Consider the following 17704-nt stretch of genomic DNA (forward strand, 5'->3'; position numbering starts at 1 on the left):
ATAGAATATTATTAATAGGATAGGATAAAATAGGATAGGATGGAAATGAATAGAATATAATTAATAAGATAGGATAAAATAGAAATGAATGGAATAGAATAGAATATAGAATAGAAAATAGAGAATAGAATATTGAAATGATAGAATAAAAAATAGAAATAGGAATAGAATTAGGTATAGGAATAGAATAGAATAACAGAGTTGGAAAGGGACCTTTGGAGGTCTTCTACTCCAACCCACTACTCAAGCAAGACACACTATATCAATTCAGACAAACAGATATCCAGTCTCTTCTTAAAAACCTCCAGTGATGGAGCACTGAGGGAAGTCGTTCCACTGACGAATTGTTCTCACTGCCAGAAAATTTCGCTTTAGTTCTGGGTTGCTTCTGTCTCCTTGATGAGTTTCCGACGTTTTCTTTGAAGGCGTTTCGCTTCTCGTCCAAGAAGCTTCTTCAGCTCCGGCTGGACGGTGGGGAAGAAGCTGAAGAAGCTCCTTGGATGAGAAGCGAAACGCCTTCAAAGAAAACCCAGAAAGTCCACTTGCCTCAAAGCAAAAAAGAAAGAAAGAAAGAAAGAAAGAAAGAAAGAAAGAAAGAAAGAAAGAAAGAAGAACACACACCCGGGATCTTTTCCCGCCATTGGCCCGTACCAACTGCTGCAACCCCCTTTCGGATCTTCCAGCGCGATCAGTACCCCCTTCCCACGTTCCCCCTTGTTGATAGCCGAGCAGCGTTTCTCGGAAATCAGCCTCGCCTTCCCCGCAGCGAGAAACGGAAAGTGGAAGCCGCGTCGGGCAGAAGTGCGCGTGCGCTGGAAAGTCCCGACCCGCTTGAGCAGACGCCAGCGGGAAGCCTCGTGCCTAGCTACCAGTGACGACACGGCCCGTTCGATTTTTTGATTGGGCCAGACACAGATTCTTTCCTTTTTTTTTTTCAGGCGTAGTTCCCCAGCTCCGCAAGTCACTTCGCTGTTGGGACCTGAGGTGCGCGGACGGTTCTTGTGCGGCTGCAATAAAGATAAACGCAACGCCAACCAACAACGACAACGATGGCTTCCAAAGAACTTTTCCTCTGGTGCGTCGTATTGGTGGGGGTCTCCGTTCTCACGGAAGGCACGGAAAGTAAGAGCCGCTTTTCTGCTTCTCGCAATTGCGAATTTCGGCGCTGCTGCCGCTGGTTCTCCTGTTCTCGCTTTCTGACCCGGGTTAGAAACGGGTGACTTGAGAAGTTGCTGTGCTTAAGATGGGTTTCCCCCCCACCCTTTCTATTGTTGGTTGCATTTCTTCAGGAGCTTCTAGCCCAGCCCGTGGGAGGGTGGTTGGGATGGGGGTGAGAGGGAGAGAAGGGTCTGGACCCCCAAACTCGCAGGGACTTTGCGGAGTTGAAGGTGGGTTTGCCTCTCCTGGGTCTGTCCCGGGTTAGCCCAGAGGTTTGGGGGAAGACAGAACTTGGAACCATAAGGAGATCGGCGCAGACTTCTTACTTCTCTTTCTGTGGCCTTGTATAATCTTACTTCTGTTATATCTTGCTTTTATTATTATTTTTTAACCAATAATCTAGGAAATTAAATTTGCCTTTCCCGAGTCTGTCCCGGGTTAGCACAGCAGATTGCGGGAAGTGGGGAGGGGTGTTATAATGTTGAGATCAGGTGAGACTTCTTAACTCCCTTTCTGTAGCCTTGTATAATCTTATTTACCGATAAATCACCTTTAATTATTTTTTAAACAAATAATCTAGGAAATTAAATTTGCTCTCCTGGGTCTGTCCTGGGTTAGCTCGGTGTTTTGCAGGAAGATGGGTGTTGTAGTCTTAAGGAGGTGAGCGGAGGCTTCTTCCTTCCCTTTCTGTGGCCTGGTATAATCTTATTTCTTCATTTCCTGCCTTTATTATTCTTAGAAATAATCTAGGAAGTCAAAAGAAACATTTGACTCCCTTGTAATGCCTGTGCCGGGAGAACAGATCTGGTTGGAAGAATAATAAGAATTGAATTGAATTCCATTTTTTAAAATTCCTATTTCTGTTGATTGGGATGTACAGGAAGGAAATGGGAGGGGTTCTCTTTGTTTATTCTTCAATTTTTATTGCGTTTTAAAACTGCCTAAACTTCACAAGATGGCCGTAAACTATTCCAAAACAATAAAAATCTATTTTTCTCCCCAGCAGTTGTGTGCAAGCATCCATGATGGGTGTGGAACACGGAGGCCTGTGTTGGCTGCCATCTTGTTGTCTTTTGTTCTAAACTTCACTTGGTTTTCTTCCCTTGGCTATGTTTCTGATTTAGTTGTGGGGCTCAATGCCCGAAATGCAAAAGGGAAGAAGGGAAAGACTTGAGTAGCAAGTATTTTCTTTGATTTGAAAGGGACCTGGATGTGCTGGAAAGAGGTTTTCTAATATGGTGCATCTGGTAAAATAAAATATGACACCTTCTTCTAGTTTCCATGACACCTTCTTCTAGTTTCGCAGTAGTTGCTAGATTTAGGAAAGTAGAGGAAAACTTAAGAATCTGAGAAATTAATAGTGAAAAGAAGCTTGGGACGTTAATTTTTGACACTTGACGAACATATTTTTTTTCCTTTTGCTTTGAATATATTTATTTATTTATAATTTATTTATTTATATTTATTTATTTAATAAATAATATACTTATTTATTATTTTTACAAAGGACTCAAGGTGATGAACATACCCCACACGCTTTCTTCCTCCCCACCACAACGACAACCTTGTGAGGGGGTATGAGCTGTGACCCTTTGGCCCTGGTCCAAAAATCACTCAACTGTCTTTCATGCCTAAGGCAGGACTAGAACTCACTGTCCCCTGCCCAAAGTCATCCAGCTGGCTTTCATAGCTGAGGCCGAAACTCGAACTCAAGACCTTCTGCTTTCTATCCTAGAAATAGAAAAAGCAAAAGAACAAAACACAAAGATAATTGTGATGGATGCGTTGTCAAAGAAACCAACAACAACAATGCTTTCAAAAGCGCTTTTAAAAGTGTGAAAACAAAAAAAGGAAGAAACATTTTGTTTGTTCTAAAAAATCATTGTTGTTTTTTTTAAACTCGGGAACTTTATAATATATGTGGGTTTCAACTTACAGAGTTTCCTCAGCCAACATGCTGATCGAGAAATTCTGGGAGTTGAAGTCCACACATCTTAAAAGTTGCCACGTTGGGAAAAAAAAAATTGCCCTAAAATGTACTTTGCACTTTTATTTATTCTTTGTCCTCCCAGAGTTGGAGGTGGGGATGGGATTTACAACACATCTCACACAACCTTGTGATCGCCATTACAATGATGGCAGGGTGGATTTGATTTAAATCACCATTTAAATCACTAGTAAAAAGGCTTGATTTAAATCAACTTGATTTAAATCATAATTTTTAAGGAGCAACCATCCTGCAGCAGCTCCTGTGAGCGACAGTCTCAATATTGCAGGATATACAGCCTCGTGCTACAGAACTAAGCTCCATTTCATGCCGAATAAACTAAATTATGAATATATCTTAAATAGAAAACTATCTTTGGATAGATTTTTACCCCAAAAGCCTTTTTTAAAAAAATTAATTTGATAAAAATAAAAATAAAAACTATATATGTTTTTTAAAAAATAGATTTTTATCCACCCTGCATGATCTTAATTCCCAGCCTGCTTCTGATTCACTTAACGACCATAATAAAAATGGTAATAAAAATTGGGTCTGGTCATGTGATAATTTGCTTAAGCACTGCATGGCTTAGCAACCAAAATTATGGTTGTATGTTGAGGGCCACCTATACCGAGCCAGGAGAATCCTGCTTGTGCCCAAAGGATGCATTTGGGAACCCACTTCTTGGCTGTTTTCTTTTCTTTTTTAAAAGTCCCCCCTATCTTTTCTAAAGAGGTGGCCCTGTTATTGTGCATTGCTTGCCTGAAGCTACCTGGGTAGATTAGCTGTTGGAAGTCATGTCCTCTGGGGAAGCAGCATCGGAGGACCAAATCTTATTGGTTGGAAACTCATCAAGGAGAGCGCCAGCTTTGGAAGCCATATTGAGATCCGATGCTCCCATGCTGCCACAAGCCTGAGAAAGTGGGAGTATTGAGTAGCTCTGAGTAGACCAAATAAAATTCTTTTGTTAGTTCAAGGTCATTGAGTATGGCGGAGGATGAAATAAGGATCTTACTTTAGGACGGATCGTGACGGGGCCATGTGATGTGATGACGGCCAAGGGCGGGGGATGGATTTGTAGTCTTGAATATTGCAAGGAAGCCCGAAAACTTTCAGATTTGGGATTCCACAGATGTGCCAGTTTGCTATCCAAATAAAGGTGCCTTTGAGATAATGTTTGTCTCGGAGTTATTGATTGGAATGGAGGTTTGCTGGAACGCTGACAGAGAAGCAACCTGGAACGAAGGAGAAACTTTCTAAGAGTGAGGACAATTAACCAGTGGAATGGCTTGACTTCAGAGGTTATGGGTGCTCCATCACTGGAGTTTTTAAGAAGAGACCGGATAGCCATTTGTCTGTGATGGTCTAGGGTCTCCTGCTTGAGCAGAGGGCTGGACTAGAAGACCTCCAAGGTCCCTTCCAGCTCATTCATTTCTAAATTACAAAAATGCTATCTCAAGGCCCTCGGCATGGTGGAGTATATAGGGGCCAGATGACCGGGATTTACAACATCATCTCTTATTTATTTTTTTCTTCCCCCCCCCCCTCAACCTTTAGAAGTTCCTAAAGTGCAAGTCTATTCCCGCCACCCTGAATCCATCGGCAAGGAGAACACTTTGCACTGCTTTGTGGAGGGTTTCCACCCTCCCAAAATCAACGTTACTCTCCTGAAGAACAACGTTGAAATTCCCGGCGTCAAGCGGTCCGACCTCTCTTTCAAGGAAGATTGGACCTTCCAGCTTCTGACTCACGTTTCGGTGGTTCCCAATGGAAAAGATGAATATTCGTGCAGAGTGGAACACCAGGCGTTCCGCGAACCCATGGTTTATAAATGGGGTAACTACTTTGACTTGACTTTCTCTTCCGTTTCTTTTTTTTTCCCCTCCCCCTCCTTCCTCTACTTAGTGGAATAGTGTCAGCTTTGGAACCCATGGCTTATTTTTTTCAGCCTTTGATAGTTGAGCAGACGGAAAACAGGCAATGCATGAGCTACTTCTATTTCATCGTCATGGGGTATAATAATAGAACTCTGTAGGTGATAATGAGAATTTCCCTGTTCTGTATCTTAGAATTTCAGTAGACATGTTTCTAAAAAAAAAAGGAAATACAATAAGTTCGTTAAGTCTGATTGTTTTTATTATTATGGATTAAACTTTTATACTGCCCAATTCCCAGCCATTCTGGGCAGTTCTCTTGTAAACATCATGAAAAGGGATCTGTTATAGAGCTGTTGTGGATCGATGTGCTACTGCTGGATTCTGTTCTTGCCTTCCCTTAGTCATTTTTTTATCTTTAAGATGATTTTTCTTGAGGTTCCTCTAAAAAATGCTAACTCATTTTTTAAAAAAAGCCTTGATAGAAAATGCTGCCAGAATGGTTGTTTTTAACAATTTAAGACAAAAAATAAAAAGTTAGGAGGTGAACTTCATGTTGAGCATGCAAAACAGAAGCAAAATATTAGCTTAGAATCTGCAGGCCCTCAATGATTTGATATATATTTAAAGAAATACGTGCTGAAAGTTTATTTTCTTTGTGTTCCACAGAGCAGAACTACTAATCCAGTAAACTCCAGCAAACAAGGTAAGAGATGGCTGTTTCAGGAAAAATATACTTCACAGGAAACACGGAAGTGTGTGCATTATTTTAATGGGTCGTATTATTACTCAGGCAGTAAAATATCAGCTTGCTATCATAAAAGACAAAGCAGTAAGGAAAGTGAAACTAGAGAACCAACGTGTTTAAGCAGTTTTCACCAGGAAAGAGACCTGTAAAAAGAAGAAGAAAGCTGATGTTTCAGACCAGTGTTACTCGAAATAGATAGATAGATAGATAGATAAATTTATTGTCATTGTGCTCAGGAACCCGAGAACAACGAAATAAGGTGCTCTTTCGCAACATACAACTAAACAACACCAAAAGACATATACAAATAACAATATAAAACAAATTAAAACAGATAACAATTAAAAACTGTACAACCAGGATATATATATATGTTAAGACCACCAGATTCATAACTCTGCATTTAACCTGATCACAGCACTTGGGTAAAAGCTATGTTGAAATCTACTTGTCCTGGCTTTCAGCACTCTATATCGTCTTCCTGATGGTAGGATCTCAAACATCGGGTGGCCTGGATGCGAAGGGTCTCTCAAGATCTTTTGTATCTTCCTTCTACATCCCATGTTGTACAAATCCTCCAATGAGGGAAGAGGACATCCGCTGATCTTTTGTGCCCTTTTTATCACTCTTTGGAGTGCCCTTTTCTCCGCCTCTGTACAACTCCTAAACCACACACAGAGGCAATAAGATAAAATGCTCTCTATAGAGCTTCGATAAAAGGCAAGCAACAGACTCTCTGGCAGTTGTTATGATCTTAAAAGTCTTAAAAAATACAGTCGTTGATGAGCCTTTTTTTCTAGGGCTAAAGTATTTTATATAAAGTATATCGAAGTCCACACATCTTAAAGTGGCCAAGTTTAACTCCCAGAATTCCCCTGCTGGAATACATGTATAGGTGTGCATGTGCGTGCAGAATCCACATGATACACTGTGAAAAAGCATAGAACACAATAACCAAAATAATCATAATTAATATCTCTTCTGTAAAGCGGAGCTGCCTTCATTACCTGCTTATCAAAAAGTCCTTTTTACCCACTGTAGGTAAAACACAGTTTACCTGCTGTGATTATGGGTTATGGGTTCATGGGTCTAAAAAGATTAAAATGTGACAACTAGACCAACCTTAGTTAATCTAAGATGTTTCGCTTCTCATCTAGGAAGCTTCATCAGTCACGTGTCCTTACCCAAAGAAAAACCAACTTTATTCAATTTTGGATAATTTAGCCAGGTTTGGGGAGCAGAAGAGTTGAAAACACCTTGCACCATCTTTTGGCGATCCTTACAAGAGCCCCGAACAACTCTTGCAATAGTTTTAAAAGTACTTTCCCTATGTTTGCATGTTTTTATATTTTCAATATAGCCCTGTTAAGAGAGACTCAAACACAGATGCAAAAATCAATTTATTTGATTTTCAGATCCAGTCTATAGTGTATTATACCACATTTCTTGTTTTTTTAATGTAAAAATAATCTTTCCCCCCACCAGATTTGATGAATACTGCTTTACTATTTCTGCTGATGCGGTTTATGAATGACTTCAAAAACGATTTCTGCTTATCGCTGACTGAAGAGCTCCCATTTCAACTTTTTAAAGCAATGCATTTTCAGGAAAGAATCAAAGATAGACATCACGTGTTTATATAAATCAGCATTTGGGGCATCATGATTTTATAAAAAGTTTTCTATATTTAGAGTCATAGTCCATATAGAGTCATCACCATAAATATAGAGTCACAGTCTTATAGAGTCTACTCTGAGGAAGTAAGTGAGTTCCTAAATATGGCTGATCAATCAATCTGTTTGAAAAGTTTATTACTTTTGCTTTATTGCTATGTTAAATCTTTTAGGAGTTAAGAGTATTTTCTTTTGTTATTGCAGAGATAAGATTGGAAGAAATGAACTTTCTAAAAATGATAAAGTTTCCTTTTATAAACTGCTACCTGATAGATTAGCTCAGTTAACAGTCTTACCCAACATATATGTTCCTCCAGTAATGTATGCATACCTTCAATAAAAGTTGTTTAACAATGTTTTCTTCGGAAGTTCTTTGTGGCTTTGAGTGATTGAGTGAAACCCCTCAAAAGTAGTTTACAATAAAATATTAGGCTACATAGTAATAGCACTTAGACTTATTGTGATGACCCAGGGTGGGATACAAAATAAACACAGTCACAAAAAATAGGTAAAGCCCCTTTTATTCCTTCACTTTTCTTCCAAGCTCCAAATATCCTTGACTGGAGACAAAAAACTCCCACACAAGCAGTTACAAGAAGGAGGAAATGCTGTTTAAACTAAAAATGCCTATAAATTACAAAGAGGTAAAAAACAACATAAACCAGGCAAGATAAGGACTTGAAGACTCCACAGATATCAGAACACAGACTGGGAAGGATGCCAAACTGGCAGAGGAACAATAAACAAGATATTTCCACGCTTTGTTTCCAGCACTCGCTCGTATGCAGGTCTGTTCTCTTATTCAGTTGTCACAGCTGCAGCCTATGAAGAGGATCAAGGGCCTCTCCTCCCTGCGTGTCCAAGGATGGAGAGGGGGTGGGCCTGGGTCCTCCTCTGACTGCCCAGCCAGCCTCTGCCCTTCCCCAGCCTCCACCACTACCTCCGGAGCCATACTTCCACTCCCTGTCAGCTGTTCCTCCTCTCCCTCAGAGTCAGCCTCCACCAGGGGCATGACACTTATATCCCGCTTCATGGTGCTTTACAGCCCTCTCTAAGTGGTTTACGGAATCAACCTCTTTCCTCCAACAATCTGGGTCCTCATTTTACCGACCTCGGAAGAATGGAAGGCCGAGTCAACCTGGAGCTGCTCAGGATAGAACTGGCTATAGGCAGAGTTAGCCTGCAATACTGCATTCTAACCACTGCGCCACCATGGCTCTTAAGCAATACATTAAAACAATATTCAGTTTTTAAAAACCATTAATGAGATGGGAAAAGGGCGGAGGGGGAAAAGCCAACATAAGCTACATGACATCTGGCCAACATTCTCAGCTAAATTTAGCACACTGCACATGTTTAGTCCTTCAACAGCTGGTGAAATAAGTTGCACAGACAATAATTCAGCAATGCTATTTCTCAAGAGTTGCATTGTATGAGGATTTCTTTGTCAGTAAATAATCCTGGTGTTACTTGGTTTATAAATAAATGTCTCAAAATTATAACTCTCACAAGATTTGGAAGAGGTTTCCCCTCCCCCCCTGATGTAAGATTATGAAAACAAATGGGTGTTAATCCATGCCTCTCTGGGAATATTGGATTACAATCAGTTGGAAAGTAGTGCCAAGAACAGAATAAGGGGCATTTGACAGCTGTTATTCAGTTCTTGCTTTGATAGCTTCATGGGGAGGTTTGAGACTAAATCATTGCATAGGAAGCCAATGGAATCTTCTGGAAGAAGAAGACAGTTGGAGAGTGGCAGTTACAAGGCAGGATACTGAAAGCAGGTTAGTGAGGAAATACGGGCAAAGAACCGAGGGTTTCTGTGAACAAGAAAGCAAAGACGTTATTCTGCAAAATAGGTGAATTCCTTGAAAGGCTATAAATGATAGATCATTGTAGAAATGGGTGGAAATTGGAAGCCAGGATCCATTTATCTTGAAACACCCCAAGGAGGAAGGGCTAGATGGTGACTTCTAGGTCCCAGTGTGGCATTCTGAAAAATATTTTCAAAGCATTCCAGGTCTGAAATAACACCAAGTAGAAATCGGTGAGATACCTGGATTTATCTACCAACAGCAAAGTAGAAGGATTGAGTCTGGACCACACCAGGTCTAATTTCCTACCTGGTGCCCACAACTGTTGAGATTGTTGTTGTTGCCATTATTATTTGTTTATAGTCATACCTTGGTACGTGACTGCTTCAAAACTCGTCAAATTTGGTACGTGATTTGTTTTGAAGTGAAAATTTTGTCCCGGTACTTGTCATTTCTCCTGGTACTTGATGTCTAAGGTACAACTTGTTGCTGTTGGCTGTCTTGTGAGTCATTACCTCTTCCCACTGAAATAAAGGACCATGTGGTAAGTCATGTGGTTTGCTTGGTATTCATTGTTTTTAGTACTCAACGCACTTCCTGGAATGAATGATGAGTACCAAGGTACCTCTGTAATTTATAAGTCACTTGCATCATCCAAGCTCTGTCATTGAAGTCCTAAAATGGCTGAAGATCATGAGAATTATGCAGTCCAACCCCTCTAAAGATCTTCAGGTGGGGAAATGATGGTCCAAAGTAAATTATAAACCCCACATGAAGGGGCTACTTCACTTTCATATCAAGGTCAGCATCCTGGGAACAACCTGTCATTCTTAAATACTGGCATTGGTGGGTTTTTAAAAAAAAATAACATTGGGACACTGAAAGACTGATATAGTAACTCTTCGCTATATCATTCTAATTTGTAATATGTAGCCAATCAACTGGCCAAATTAACCAGTGAAATCTTTTGATGGCTTACAAAGGTGATTCTGATTAATTGGGCTGCAGATTTTTCAATTTAAAAAAAAAACAGGCACGAGAATTTAACAGGAGATGGCAAACATCAGTCTTCCTTAGTTGACCACTTTGGCAAGGGTGGGTGGGTGTATTATCTCTCAGGATTTTCATCAGAAGGACTTAATCCTGGGAGTTATACTCCAACATATCTCCTATTGTTCAAAATCTCTCTCTTTCTCATGTCTGTCTGTCTGTCTGTCTGTCTGTCTGTCTGTCTGTCTGTCTCTCTCTCTCTCTCTCTCTCGTTTCATCTATCTATCTCTCACTATCATCTATCTACCACTATCTTTAGCTATCTCTATCTCTATCTATCTATCTATCTATCTATCTATCTATCTATCTATTTATCCCTCTTTCTCTCTCTCATCAAATTTAGTTGCCACTCATCTCATATCCAACAATTCTAGCTAGAATCTAGCAAATTCATCAGATAATAAACTTTATTTTGGTTAAGGATCGTAGATTCCTTCAGTGATGGAATTGGAGGTGACCCCAGGTAGGTGATCTACTAATCCAACCATTGTCATTTAAGAGAATCCTTCTCACACTTGCTTTCTTCCCTCCTTCTGGTTGTTGCTTTAGTGTTTGCTCTTTCCAGTACAATGTCCACTTCCACCAGCAAAAATCCATCCAGTTCCTCACTCATTTCCCTAAACGAACGAGCAGTGAGCCCGATTCTTGCCAGCTCGTCCAACACCTCGTGGGACCTGAATGCAGATGACTTCACCAAGGAGTTGTCCTGTTCCCTTTGCCTCGAACTGTTTAAACAGCCGGTCATTCTACCTTGCGGCCATAACTTCTGCAAACCTTGCCTGGAGGCCATCTGGAATAAAAAGGGCGTTTTCTGCCCAGAATGTCACATCAATGTTCCAGACCGCAAGTTCATAATCAACCAAGCCTTGGAAAAGATGGCGGAGAAGGTTAAGACTTGTCACGTGGGAGGCCAACAGCAGAAATGCATGGAGCATGGAGAACCATTGACCCTTTACTGGAAGCCTCAAGGGACACTAGCTTGTTTCACCTGCAGAGAAGCTCAGATGCCCAAAGATCAATGTACTCAGTTTCTTCTCATCCCTGATGCAGTGCAGATATATACGGTAAATGACGTGCTGAGGCCAGATCCCACGAATAGTCCTGTGATCCGGTCCAAGGGAAGCTTTTTGAAGGCCCTTTAGATGTCCCAGCAGATCCCCTCTTAATGTTTTGCAGTATTTCTCAAGTTCAGCCATTTTAAATGGTGTGGACTTCAACTCCCAGAATTCCACAGCCAGCATGTTGGCTCTGGAATTGTGGGAGTTGAAGTCTACACTGCTGAAGGTTTTTGAGCTTAAAAAAAAACCCCACTGGTGTTCTGTTTGAAATGACCCACGTTTCGATGATAACCCACTTTTGAAGGCTAAGGATTTGGGGCTGAGAGCGGTTGCATTTTAATCAGGCTAAAATGTAGCTGTAACTTCACATTATATCCGCAGGAAAGGTTACTCACCTTGAGACTTCAGCTCAGGTCCATCCTGGTAAAAATGGAGGTGTTGAAGAATGCTCAGGAGGAGAAAATATCCAGTCATAAAGTGAGTATGCATGCATAACGTGAGTATGAATGATAGCAGTGTTCCTCTTATTTGAGGAGCTGCCCCAAAGAAGAGGGGGTCAAGCCATTCTCCAAAGCACCTTAAAGGCAGGACAAGAAGCAATGGGTGGAAACTAATCAAGGAGAGAAGCAACCTGGAACTAAGGAGAAATTTCCTGACAGTGAGAACAATTAATCAGTGGAATAACTTGCCTCCAGAAGTTGCAAATGCTCCAACAGTGGAAGTTTTTAAGAAGAGATCGGAGAACCATTTGTCTGAAGTGGTGTAGGGTTTCCTGCCTAAGCAGGGGGTTGGACTAGAAGACCTCCAAGGTCCCTTCCAACTCTGTTATTCTGTTAATTCAGTAGATACTATTAGTTTGAAATATTTTTGGTGTGGGAAACACATTTATTTCCCCATTTTGAACCCAAATAAATACACTGCAAGCCAGTAAAATCAGAATCATTTTTCTTTCTTGGTAGCCATTGTTAAAAAGAGGAAATAAGTCGAAAGCAACGTTGCAAAAGCTCATTTACAATCTAATTATAGTCCCATGGTAAATAACAGATCAACGATCAGAATCCATATCGCTAGCATAAGTTAGTTGCGTGGACTTTGTTTTCAATCTCTCCCTCCCTCCCTCTCTCTCTCTCTCTCTCTCTCTCTCTCTCTCTCTCTCTCTCTCTCTCTTCAATTTTCAGGAAAACAAATTACAACTCCAGTACCATATCTCCTTGGAGTTCCTAAAGCTGCACCAGTTTCTTCACATGAAGGAGAAAGTGCTAATTCACCACTTAAAAGAAGAGAGCGAAATCCTTCTGCAGGAAATGGAAGGCAACCTAAACAAACTCCAAGACCGCTCACAAGTTGCAAAAGACACTTTGGTCTGCATTCAAGCTAGGTTGTACCAGCAAAATTCTGCCGGTTTCCTAAAAGTAAGATGTCCAGATTACACAGTTGCACGTGCTTTGGGATAATGTTGCTGGTGTGTTAGATGTGTAGAACTCAGGGGCATCTGCTTGGCATAGAGAAGAAGGACGTAGTTGAGAATTACAATGTCAAGTAGATAAGGTCGGAGATGAAGCTGAGAGCCATTTGGCTTTAAGGTCACTTCATATAGATTTTAGAAAAGTATGAAGGCCACCGGGGCCTTTCAAAACTCTGAAGGCCATTGAGAATTTTGAAATCTAATCTACCACCCATCTTGCTTTGCTGAGTTATATTTATACTTCTAAATGGGTCCAAAGGGAAGACAATTTAGAAATGATTCTTCTTTCTTTTCTCTTTTTTTTCCTGACAGGGAATAAAGCCATTTGTAGAACGGTGAGTACGAGCAGGGGTGGGATTCTACCAGTTCACACCTATTCACTAGAACCGGTTGTTAACATTCTAAGCAGTTCGGAGAACCGGATGTTAGAAGAAATTACTGGCCTAATCCTGTAAGAAAGGCAGGAAGGAAACATTCTGGTGTTGCTTACAGAAACTGCCTCTCCGTTAACCCTTATTACATTCTTGGCAGGACTAGACTTCCTGTCTCAGGAACCTCTCTGGAGTTTTTCCCCCCCTCCTTTGCTGGTACTTTGCTTGTGTGGAGTGACCATTCAAAGTTACAATGGCACTGAAAAAAGTGACTTATGACCGTTTTTCACACTTACGACTGTTGCAGCATCCCCACAGTCACGAGAGGCCAGGCGAGGAGATGTGTGCCTCGATGTGAGTGATATTGAGCTGGCCACGCCCAGCCAGTCACATGACCACCAAGCCATGTCCACCCAGTCACATGACCACCAAGCCACACCCACCAACTAAGCCACGCCCACAGAACCGGTTGTTAAAAAAATTGAATTCCACCCCTGAGTACGAGTCTATAAGGAAATATATTGAAATGATTGTAGCAGAGTTCAAGAGTAGCCAAGAAATATGAAAATTAACCATAAAATCTGGACTGTTCCCATTGGTTGATTGGCCTGATCTTCCTGATGCTGTGTATTGTATCCTGTCTGAAGGACCCAAACAAGCATAAATACATAAGGTTCTTCCCTTTAAATTGGGAATCCTAACATTCAACCCTTCAGCATCCATGTAGTGTTTCTTTTGTGTTGATGCAAACACATGTATCAATGAATGAGTTCTAATAGAAGACAATAGTTTTCTGTGTATCATCTATCTCTCTATCTATCATCTATCTATCTATTTATCTATCTATCTATCATCTATCTATCTATCTATCTATCTATCTATCTATCTATCTATCTATCTATCTATCTATCTATCTATCATCTATCTATCTATCATCTATCTATCATCTATCTATCTATCTATCTATCTATCTATCTATCTATCTATCTATCTATCTATCTATCTATCTATCCATCCATCCATCCATCCATCCATCCATCCATCCACCTACCTACCTACCTACCACATTTCAGTCATTTCTAATTTCTAGATTCTGTCCACATTTTGTATCCTTTTTGGTATTAAATAAAGGAGACTATTTGTAGCTCAGGTTGAACTGTGCAGCCCTTAGTGCTCTCCGAGCTTGGTGCATGGATGCTGTTATCTAGTTGGGTGATGAAAAGCCTGCAAGAAAAGAACCAAGATCAAAGAACTACAACAAATAAGTTAATTGGCCTGGGTTGCCACTTCATTTTTTTCCCTCCTTAGTTCCATGCATTTATATCAGACAGGAAGAAATCCCAGGTGATTCCACGATGTTGGCATCAAACACAGCACTTTTCCATATAGTAGTTGGGGACAACGTATACAATTCTTTGAGGCAGGAAGTGTTCCTCAGTGCATTGCCCTTAGCCAGTATATCCCAAGGTAATAGTTGTTTCTGGGATTATCTCCCCTCCCCCACTCCCTATCATGGCCACATTTAACTAACTCTACAAATACCCTGTGTAGGATGGAGAACAAAGCTGACAATTCGTCTCTGGGACAATTAGTGATGGGGGCGCTGAACCCTGGAGAATTCAAGGGCCCCATGCATTATGCGGTATGGAAAGAAATGAGAACTGTTCTTAATCCAGGTAAAGAAGCAACCAGATCCAATTGCTTGATCTTAAAATGAAATTGATTTCCCCCCCCCCCACATTCCTATCATGGAAGAAGGGATGGGGAAGCTTAATGCAACAGACTGAGATGGCAAAAGAAGTTATTCTGATTAAGGAAAATCTAACTTTGCTTCCACTTGGAAACCACTGTTGGACTTCTTGCTCGTAACTGAAAGAGGCGCACATTTAATTTTGGGATTTGACAGTTGGAACTGTTTATGAAATAGAAATACTGTGTATTGATGTTTATTTTAGAATAAGAGGATAATGTATTTCATATCTGTACCAAAGAAAATTAGCATATCGTATAGATGGGCCTTGTTTTATTGTGTGTCAAGTCATTTGGAGGCATCTCCCAGGCTTCACCAATCATGTCCTTCCTTCCCCAGACATCACCTTCATCACCTTGGATCCCAACACAGCCCACCCCAACTTGGTTCTCTCCGAAGGGTTGACCTGCGTCTGGCATAACGACACGAAGCAGATTCTTCCAGATCTTCCAGAAAGATTTGACTGCAGCGTTTCGGTCTTAGCTTCTGAAGGATTCACCACCGGGAAGCACTATTGGGAAGTGGAAGTGAAGAAGAAGATCAAGTGGACTCTAGGAGTTGTCCGGGAAAGCATTAACCGGAAAGGGAATTATCCCCTCTCACCCAAGGAAGGCCACTGGTTGATCAAGTTGAGGAATAAGAACGAGCTCAAGGCCGTAGATGTCTACCCCAAATGTCTAACCTTGTCTAGCAATCTGTGCAGAGTGGGAATATATTTGGATTACGAAGGAGGACAGGTGTCCTTTTACGAGGCCACGGCCATGTCTCACCTCTACACTTTCACAGACACATTCACCGAGAAGTTGTACCCCTACTTTTGCCCATGTCTCAATGACTCGGGAGAGAACAAGGAACCACTGAGAATCATTGCTTTCAATATGTAGAAGCACGGGGAAGATGGAGCTGTCTCCTCAGCCGATATGTCTCAGCCTAGCTCTGTGGGAAACAAGGAGCTGATAGGATTGTGGGGTATGGTCCCCAGGGCCGGCCGAAGGGCCCAACCAGTTCCCTTGGACTTCTGCTGAGGTTTACTCCCCGCTCTTATCAACAGTAGAGTAGTTCCTTTGTCCCTTTCTGTGGTTCAGCTAGGCCAGGGGTCCCCAAACACGGCAACTTCAAGACTTGTGGACTTCAACTCCCAGAATTCTCCAGCCAGCCGTGTCTGTTTCTTTTTTTCTCTTAGCCTCCTAAAGTGGAGAGAGATTGCAGAGGAAGGGATTACAAGAGAGTAAGCTATGCCGGCTGGAGGATTCTGGGAGTTGAAGTCCACAAGTCTTAAAGTTTGCCACGTTTGGGGACCTCTGAGCTAGGACAACCGTCACGTTTTGAAAAGGGTTGCCAGATGTCTCCTTGGCCACTTAAAGAGTCTTTCCAACGTGGGTCATCCGATTTCTTTGTGGGAGAATTTCCAACTGTCAGGTTGAGTCGAAGGATGTATCCCCAAGCTATTAGTGTTCCATTCCATAACATTATAAGAATAAGAATAATAAAGGTATCTTGATCAAATCAAAATGAAATGTTACATTGAAGCGTGGATCTTTTTCCCCACCGCCTCTCCTCCTAATGTTTGATGGGAAGCTCCCTTCTTCAGAACCGGTGTGGAAACAGGCAAAGGTTCAGAAACTTGACGAAATAATAACCGGCCAAACTTCATTCCCCCTGATTTATTTTTTTTAAATAAGTTCAACAGGTAGCTCTTGACTTAATGCCACACCTGAGGCAAGATTTTCTGTTGCTAAGCGAGACTGTTGATAAGTGAGTGTGCCTGGTTTTATGACCTTTTTTGTGTGTGGCACCGTTCAGGAAATCACCACAGTTGTTAAGCAGATCTCACGGTCACTAAGTGAGTGTGGCTTCTCCCACTGACTTTGTTTGGCAGGGAAGATGGCGCCCATATGCCGGCTGCAAAAAAACTCAAATTGTCATCATGTGACTGTGGGGGAAATGCTTTGACAAGGGCACAGTAGTGGTAAGTCATTTTATTCAGTACCCTAACTTGAAAGGGTCACTAAATGAATAGTTGTAAGTCAAGGACTGCCTGTGTTGGTGAAAAGTAATCCAGCCTAAAGAGAGGCCCGAATCTATTTATTGCAGTGGGTGGATTTGCTGTTTCCAAAAACACACACACACAAAAAGGAATACCCATAAACTTTTACAAAGAACAAATATACTGTATATATATAAAGTATATATATATTTGCAGTAACTTCTTTGTGTTTGAGTACAGGCAGTCCTCAACTTAGAAGAGTTCATTTAGTGACCGTTCAAAGCTACAACAGCACAGAAAAACCTGACTTGTGTTTTTCACACTTACGTCCTTTCCAGCATCCCCATGATAACGTGATCTAAATTCAGCTGCTTGGCAACTGACTCATAGTTATGATGGTTGCAGAGTCCACGGGGAACCCAGGCTCACTTAACGACCGTGTGACCAATGTAACAGCTTGCTTAATTCACTTAACCACTGTGGCAGGAAAGCTCGTAAAACAAGGCCTCACTCGGTTAACAAATGGTTCGCTTGGCAACACAAATGTTGGCCACCATTATGGTCGTAAGCCGAGGACCTCCTGTACTCCGAAGCGAAAACCAGCTGTCGATTTGAGTTACATTGCCATGATGTAAAAAGGATATTGAGATTCTGGAAAGAGTGCAGAGAAGAGCAACCAAGATGATTAGGGGACTGGAGGCTAAAACATACGATGAATGGTTGCAGGAACTGGGTTTTGTCTAGTTTGATGAAAAAGAAGGACTAGGGG

At 41.4% G+C, this 17704-nt stretch overlaps 2 protein-coding genes across 3 annotated transcripts; both read left to right on the forward strand.

Moving 5' to 3' along the window:
* The first annotated feature begins 833 nt into the window (after positions 1 to 833).
* Positions 834 to 7796, forward strand: B2M (beta-2-microglobulin). The gene is made up of 4 exons (XM_026684064.2): positions 834 to 1122; positions 4703 to 4981; positions 5689 to 5725; positions 7253 to 7796. Exons 1-3 carry the CDS (start codon positions 1050 to 1052, stop codon positions 5700 to 5702), a joined length of 366 nt encoding a protein of 121 aa, XP_026539849.1. The 5' UTR covers positions 834 to 1049; the 3' UTR covers positions 5703 to 5725; positions 7253 to 7796.
* Positions 7797 to 9071: 1275 nt separating this feature from the next.
* Positions 9072 to 16429, forward strand: TRIM69 (tripartite motif containing 69). Of its 2 annotated transcripts, XM_087972733.1 has the most exons (7): positions 9072 to 9224; positions 10854 to 11368; positions 11744 to 11839; positions 12541 to 12774; positions 13140 to 13162; positions 14750 to 14874; positions 15288 to 16429. In XM_087972733.1, the coding sequence occupies exons 2-7, from the start codon at positions 10874 to 10876 to the stop codon at positions 15830 to 15832; spliced, it is 1518 nt and encodes a 505-aa protein (XP_087828859.1). In that variant the 5' UTR covers positions 9072 to 9224; positions 10854 to 10873; the 3' UTR covers positions 15833 to 16429. The 2 variants fall into 2 exon arrangements, with proteins under 2 accessions (XP_087828859.1, XP_026539847.1); XM_026684062.2 differs by lacking the exon at positions 9072 to 9224 and having other exon boundaries at positions 10526 to 11368.
* Positions 16430 to 17704: the final 1275 nt, after the last annotated feature.

Source organism: Notechis scutatus, chromosome 11 (assembly GCF_049901735.1).
Source record: "Notechis scutatus isolate UNSWTSFEM ecotype Mainland chromosome 11, rNotScu1.2, whole genome shotgun sequence".
In the NCBI taxonomy this organism is placed as follows: domain Eukaryota; kingdom Metazoa; phylum Chordata; class Lepidosauria; order Squamata; family Elapidae; genus Notechis; species Notechis scutatus.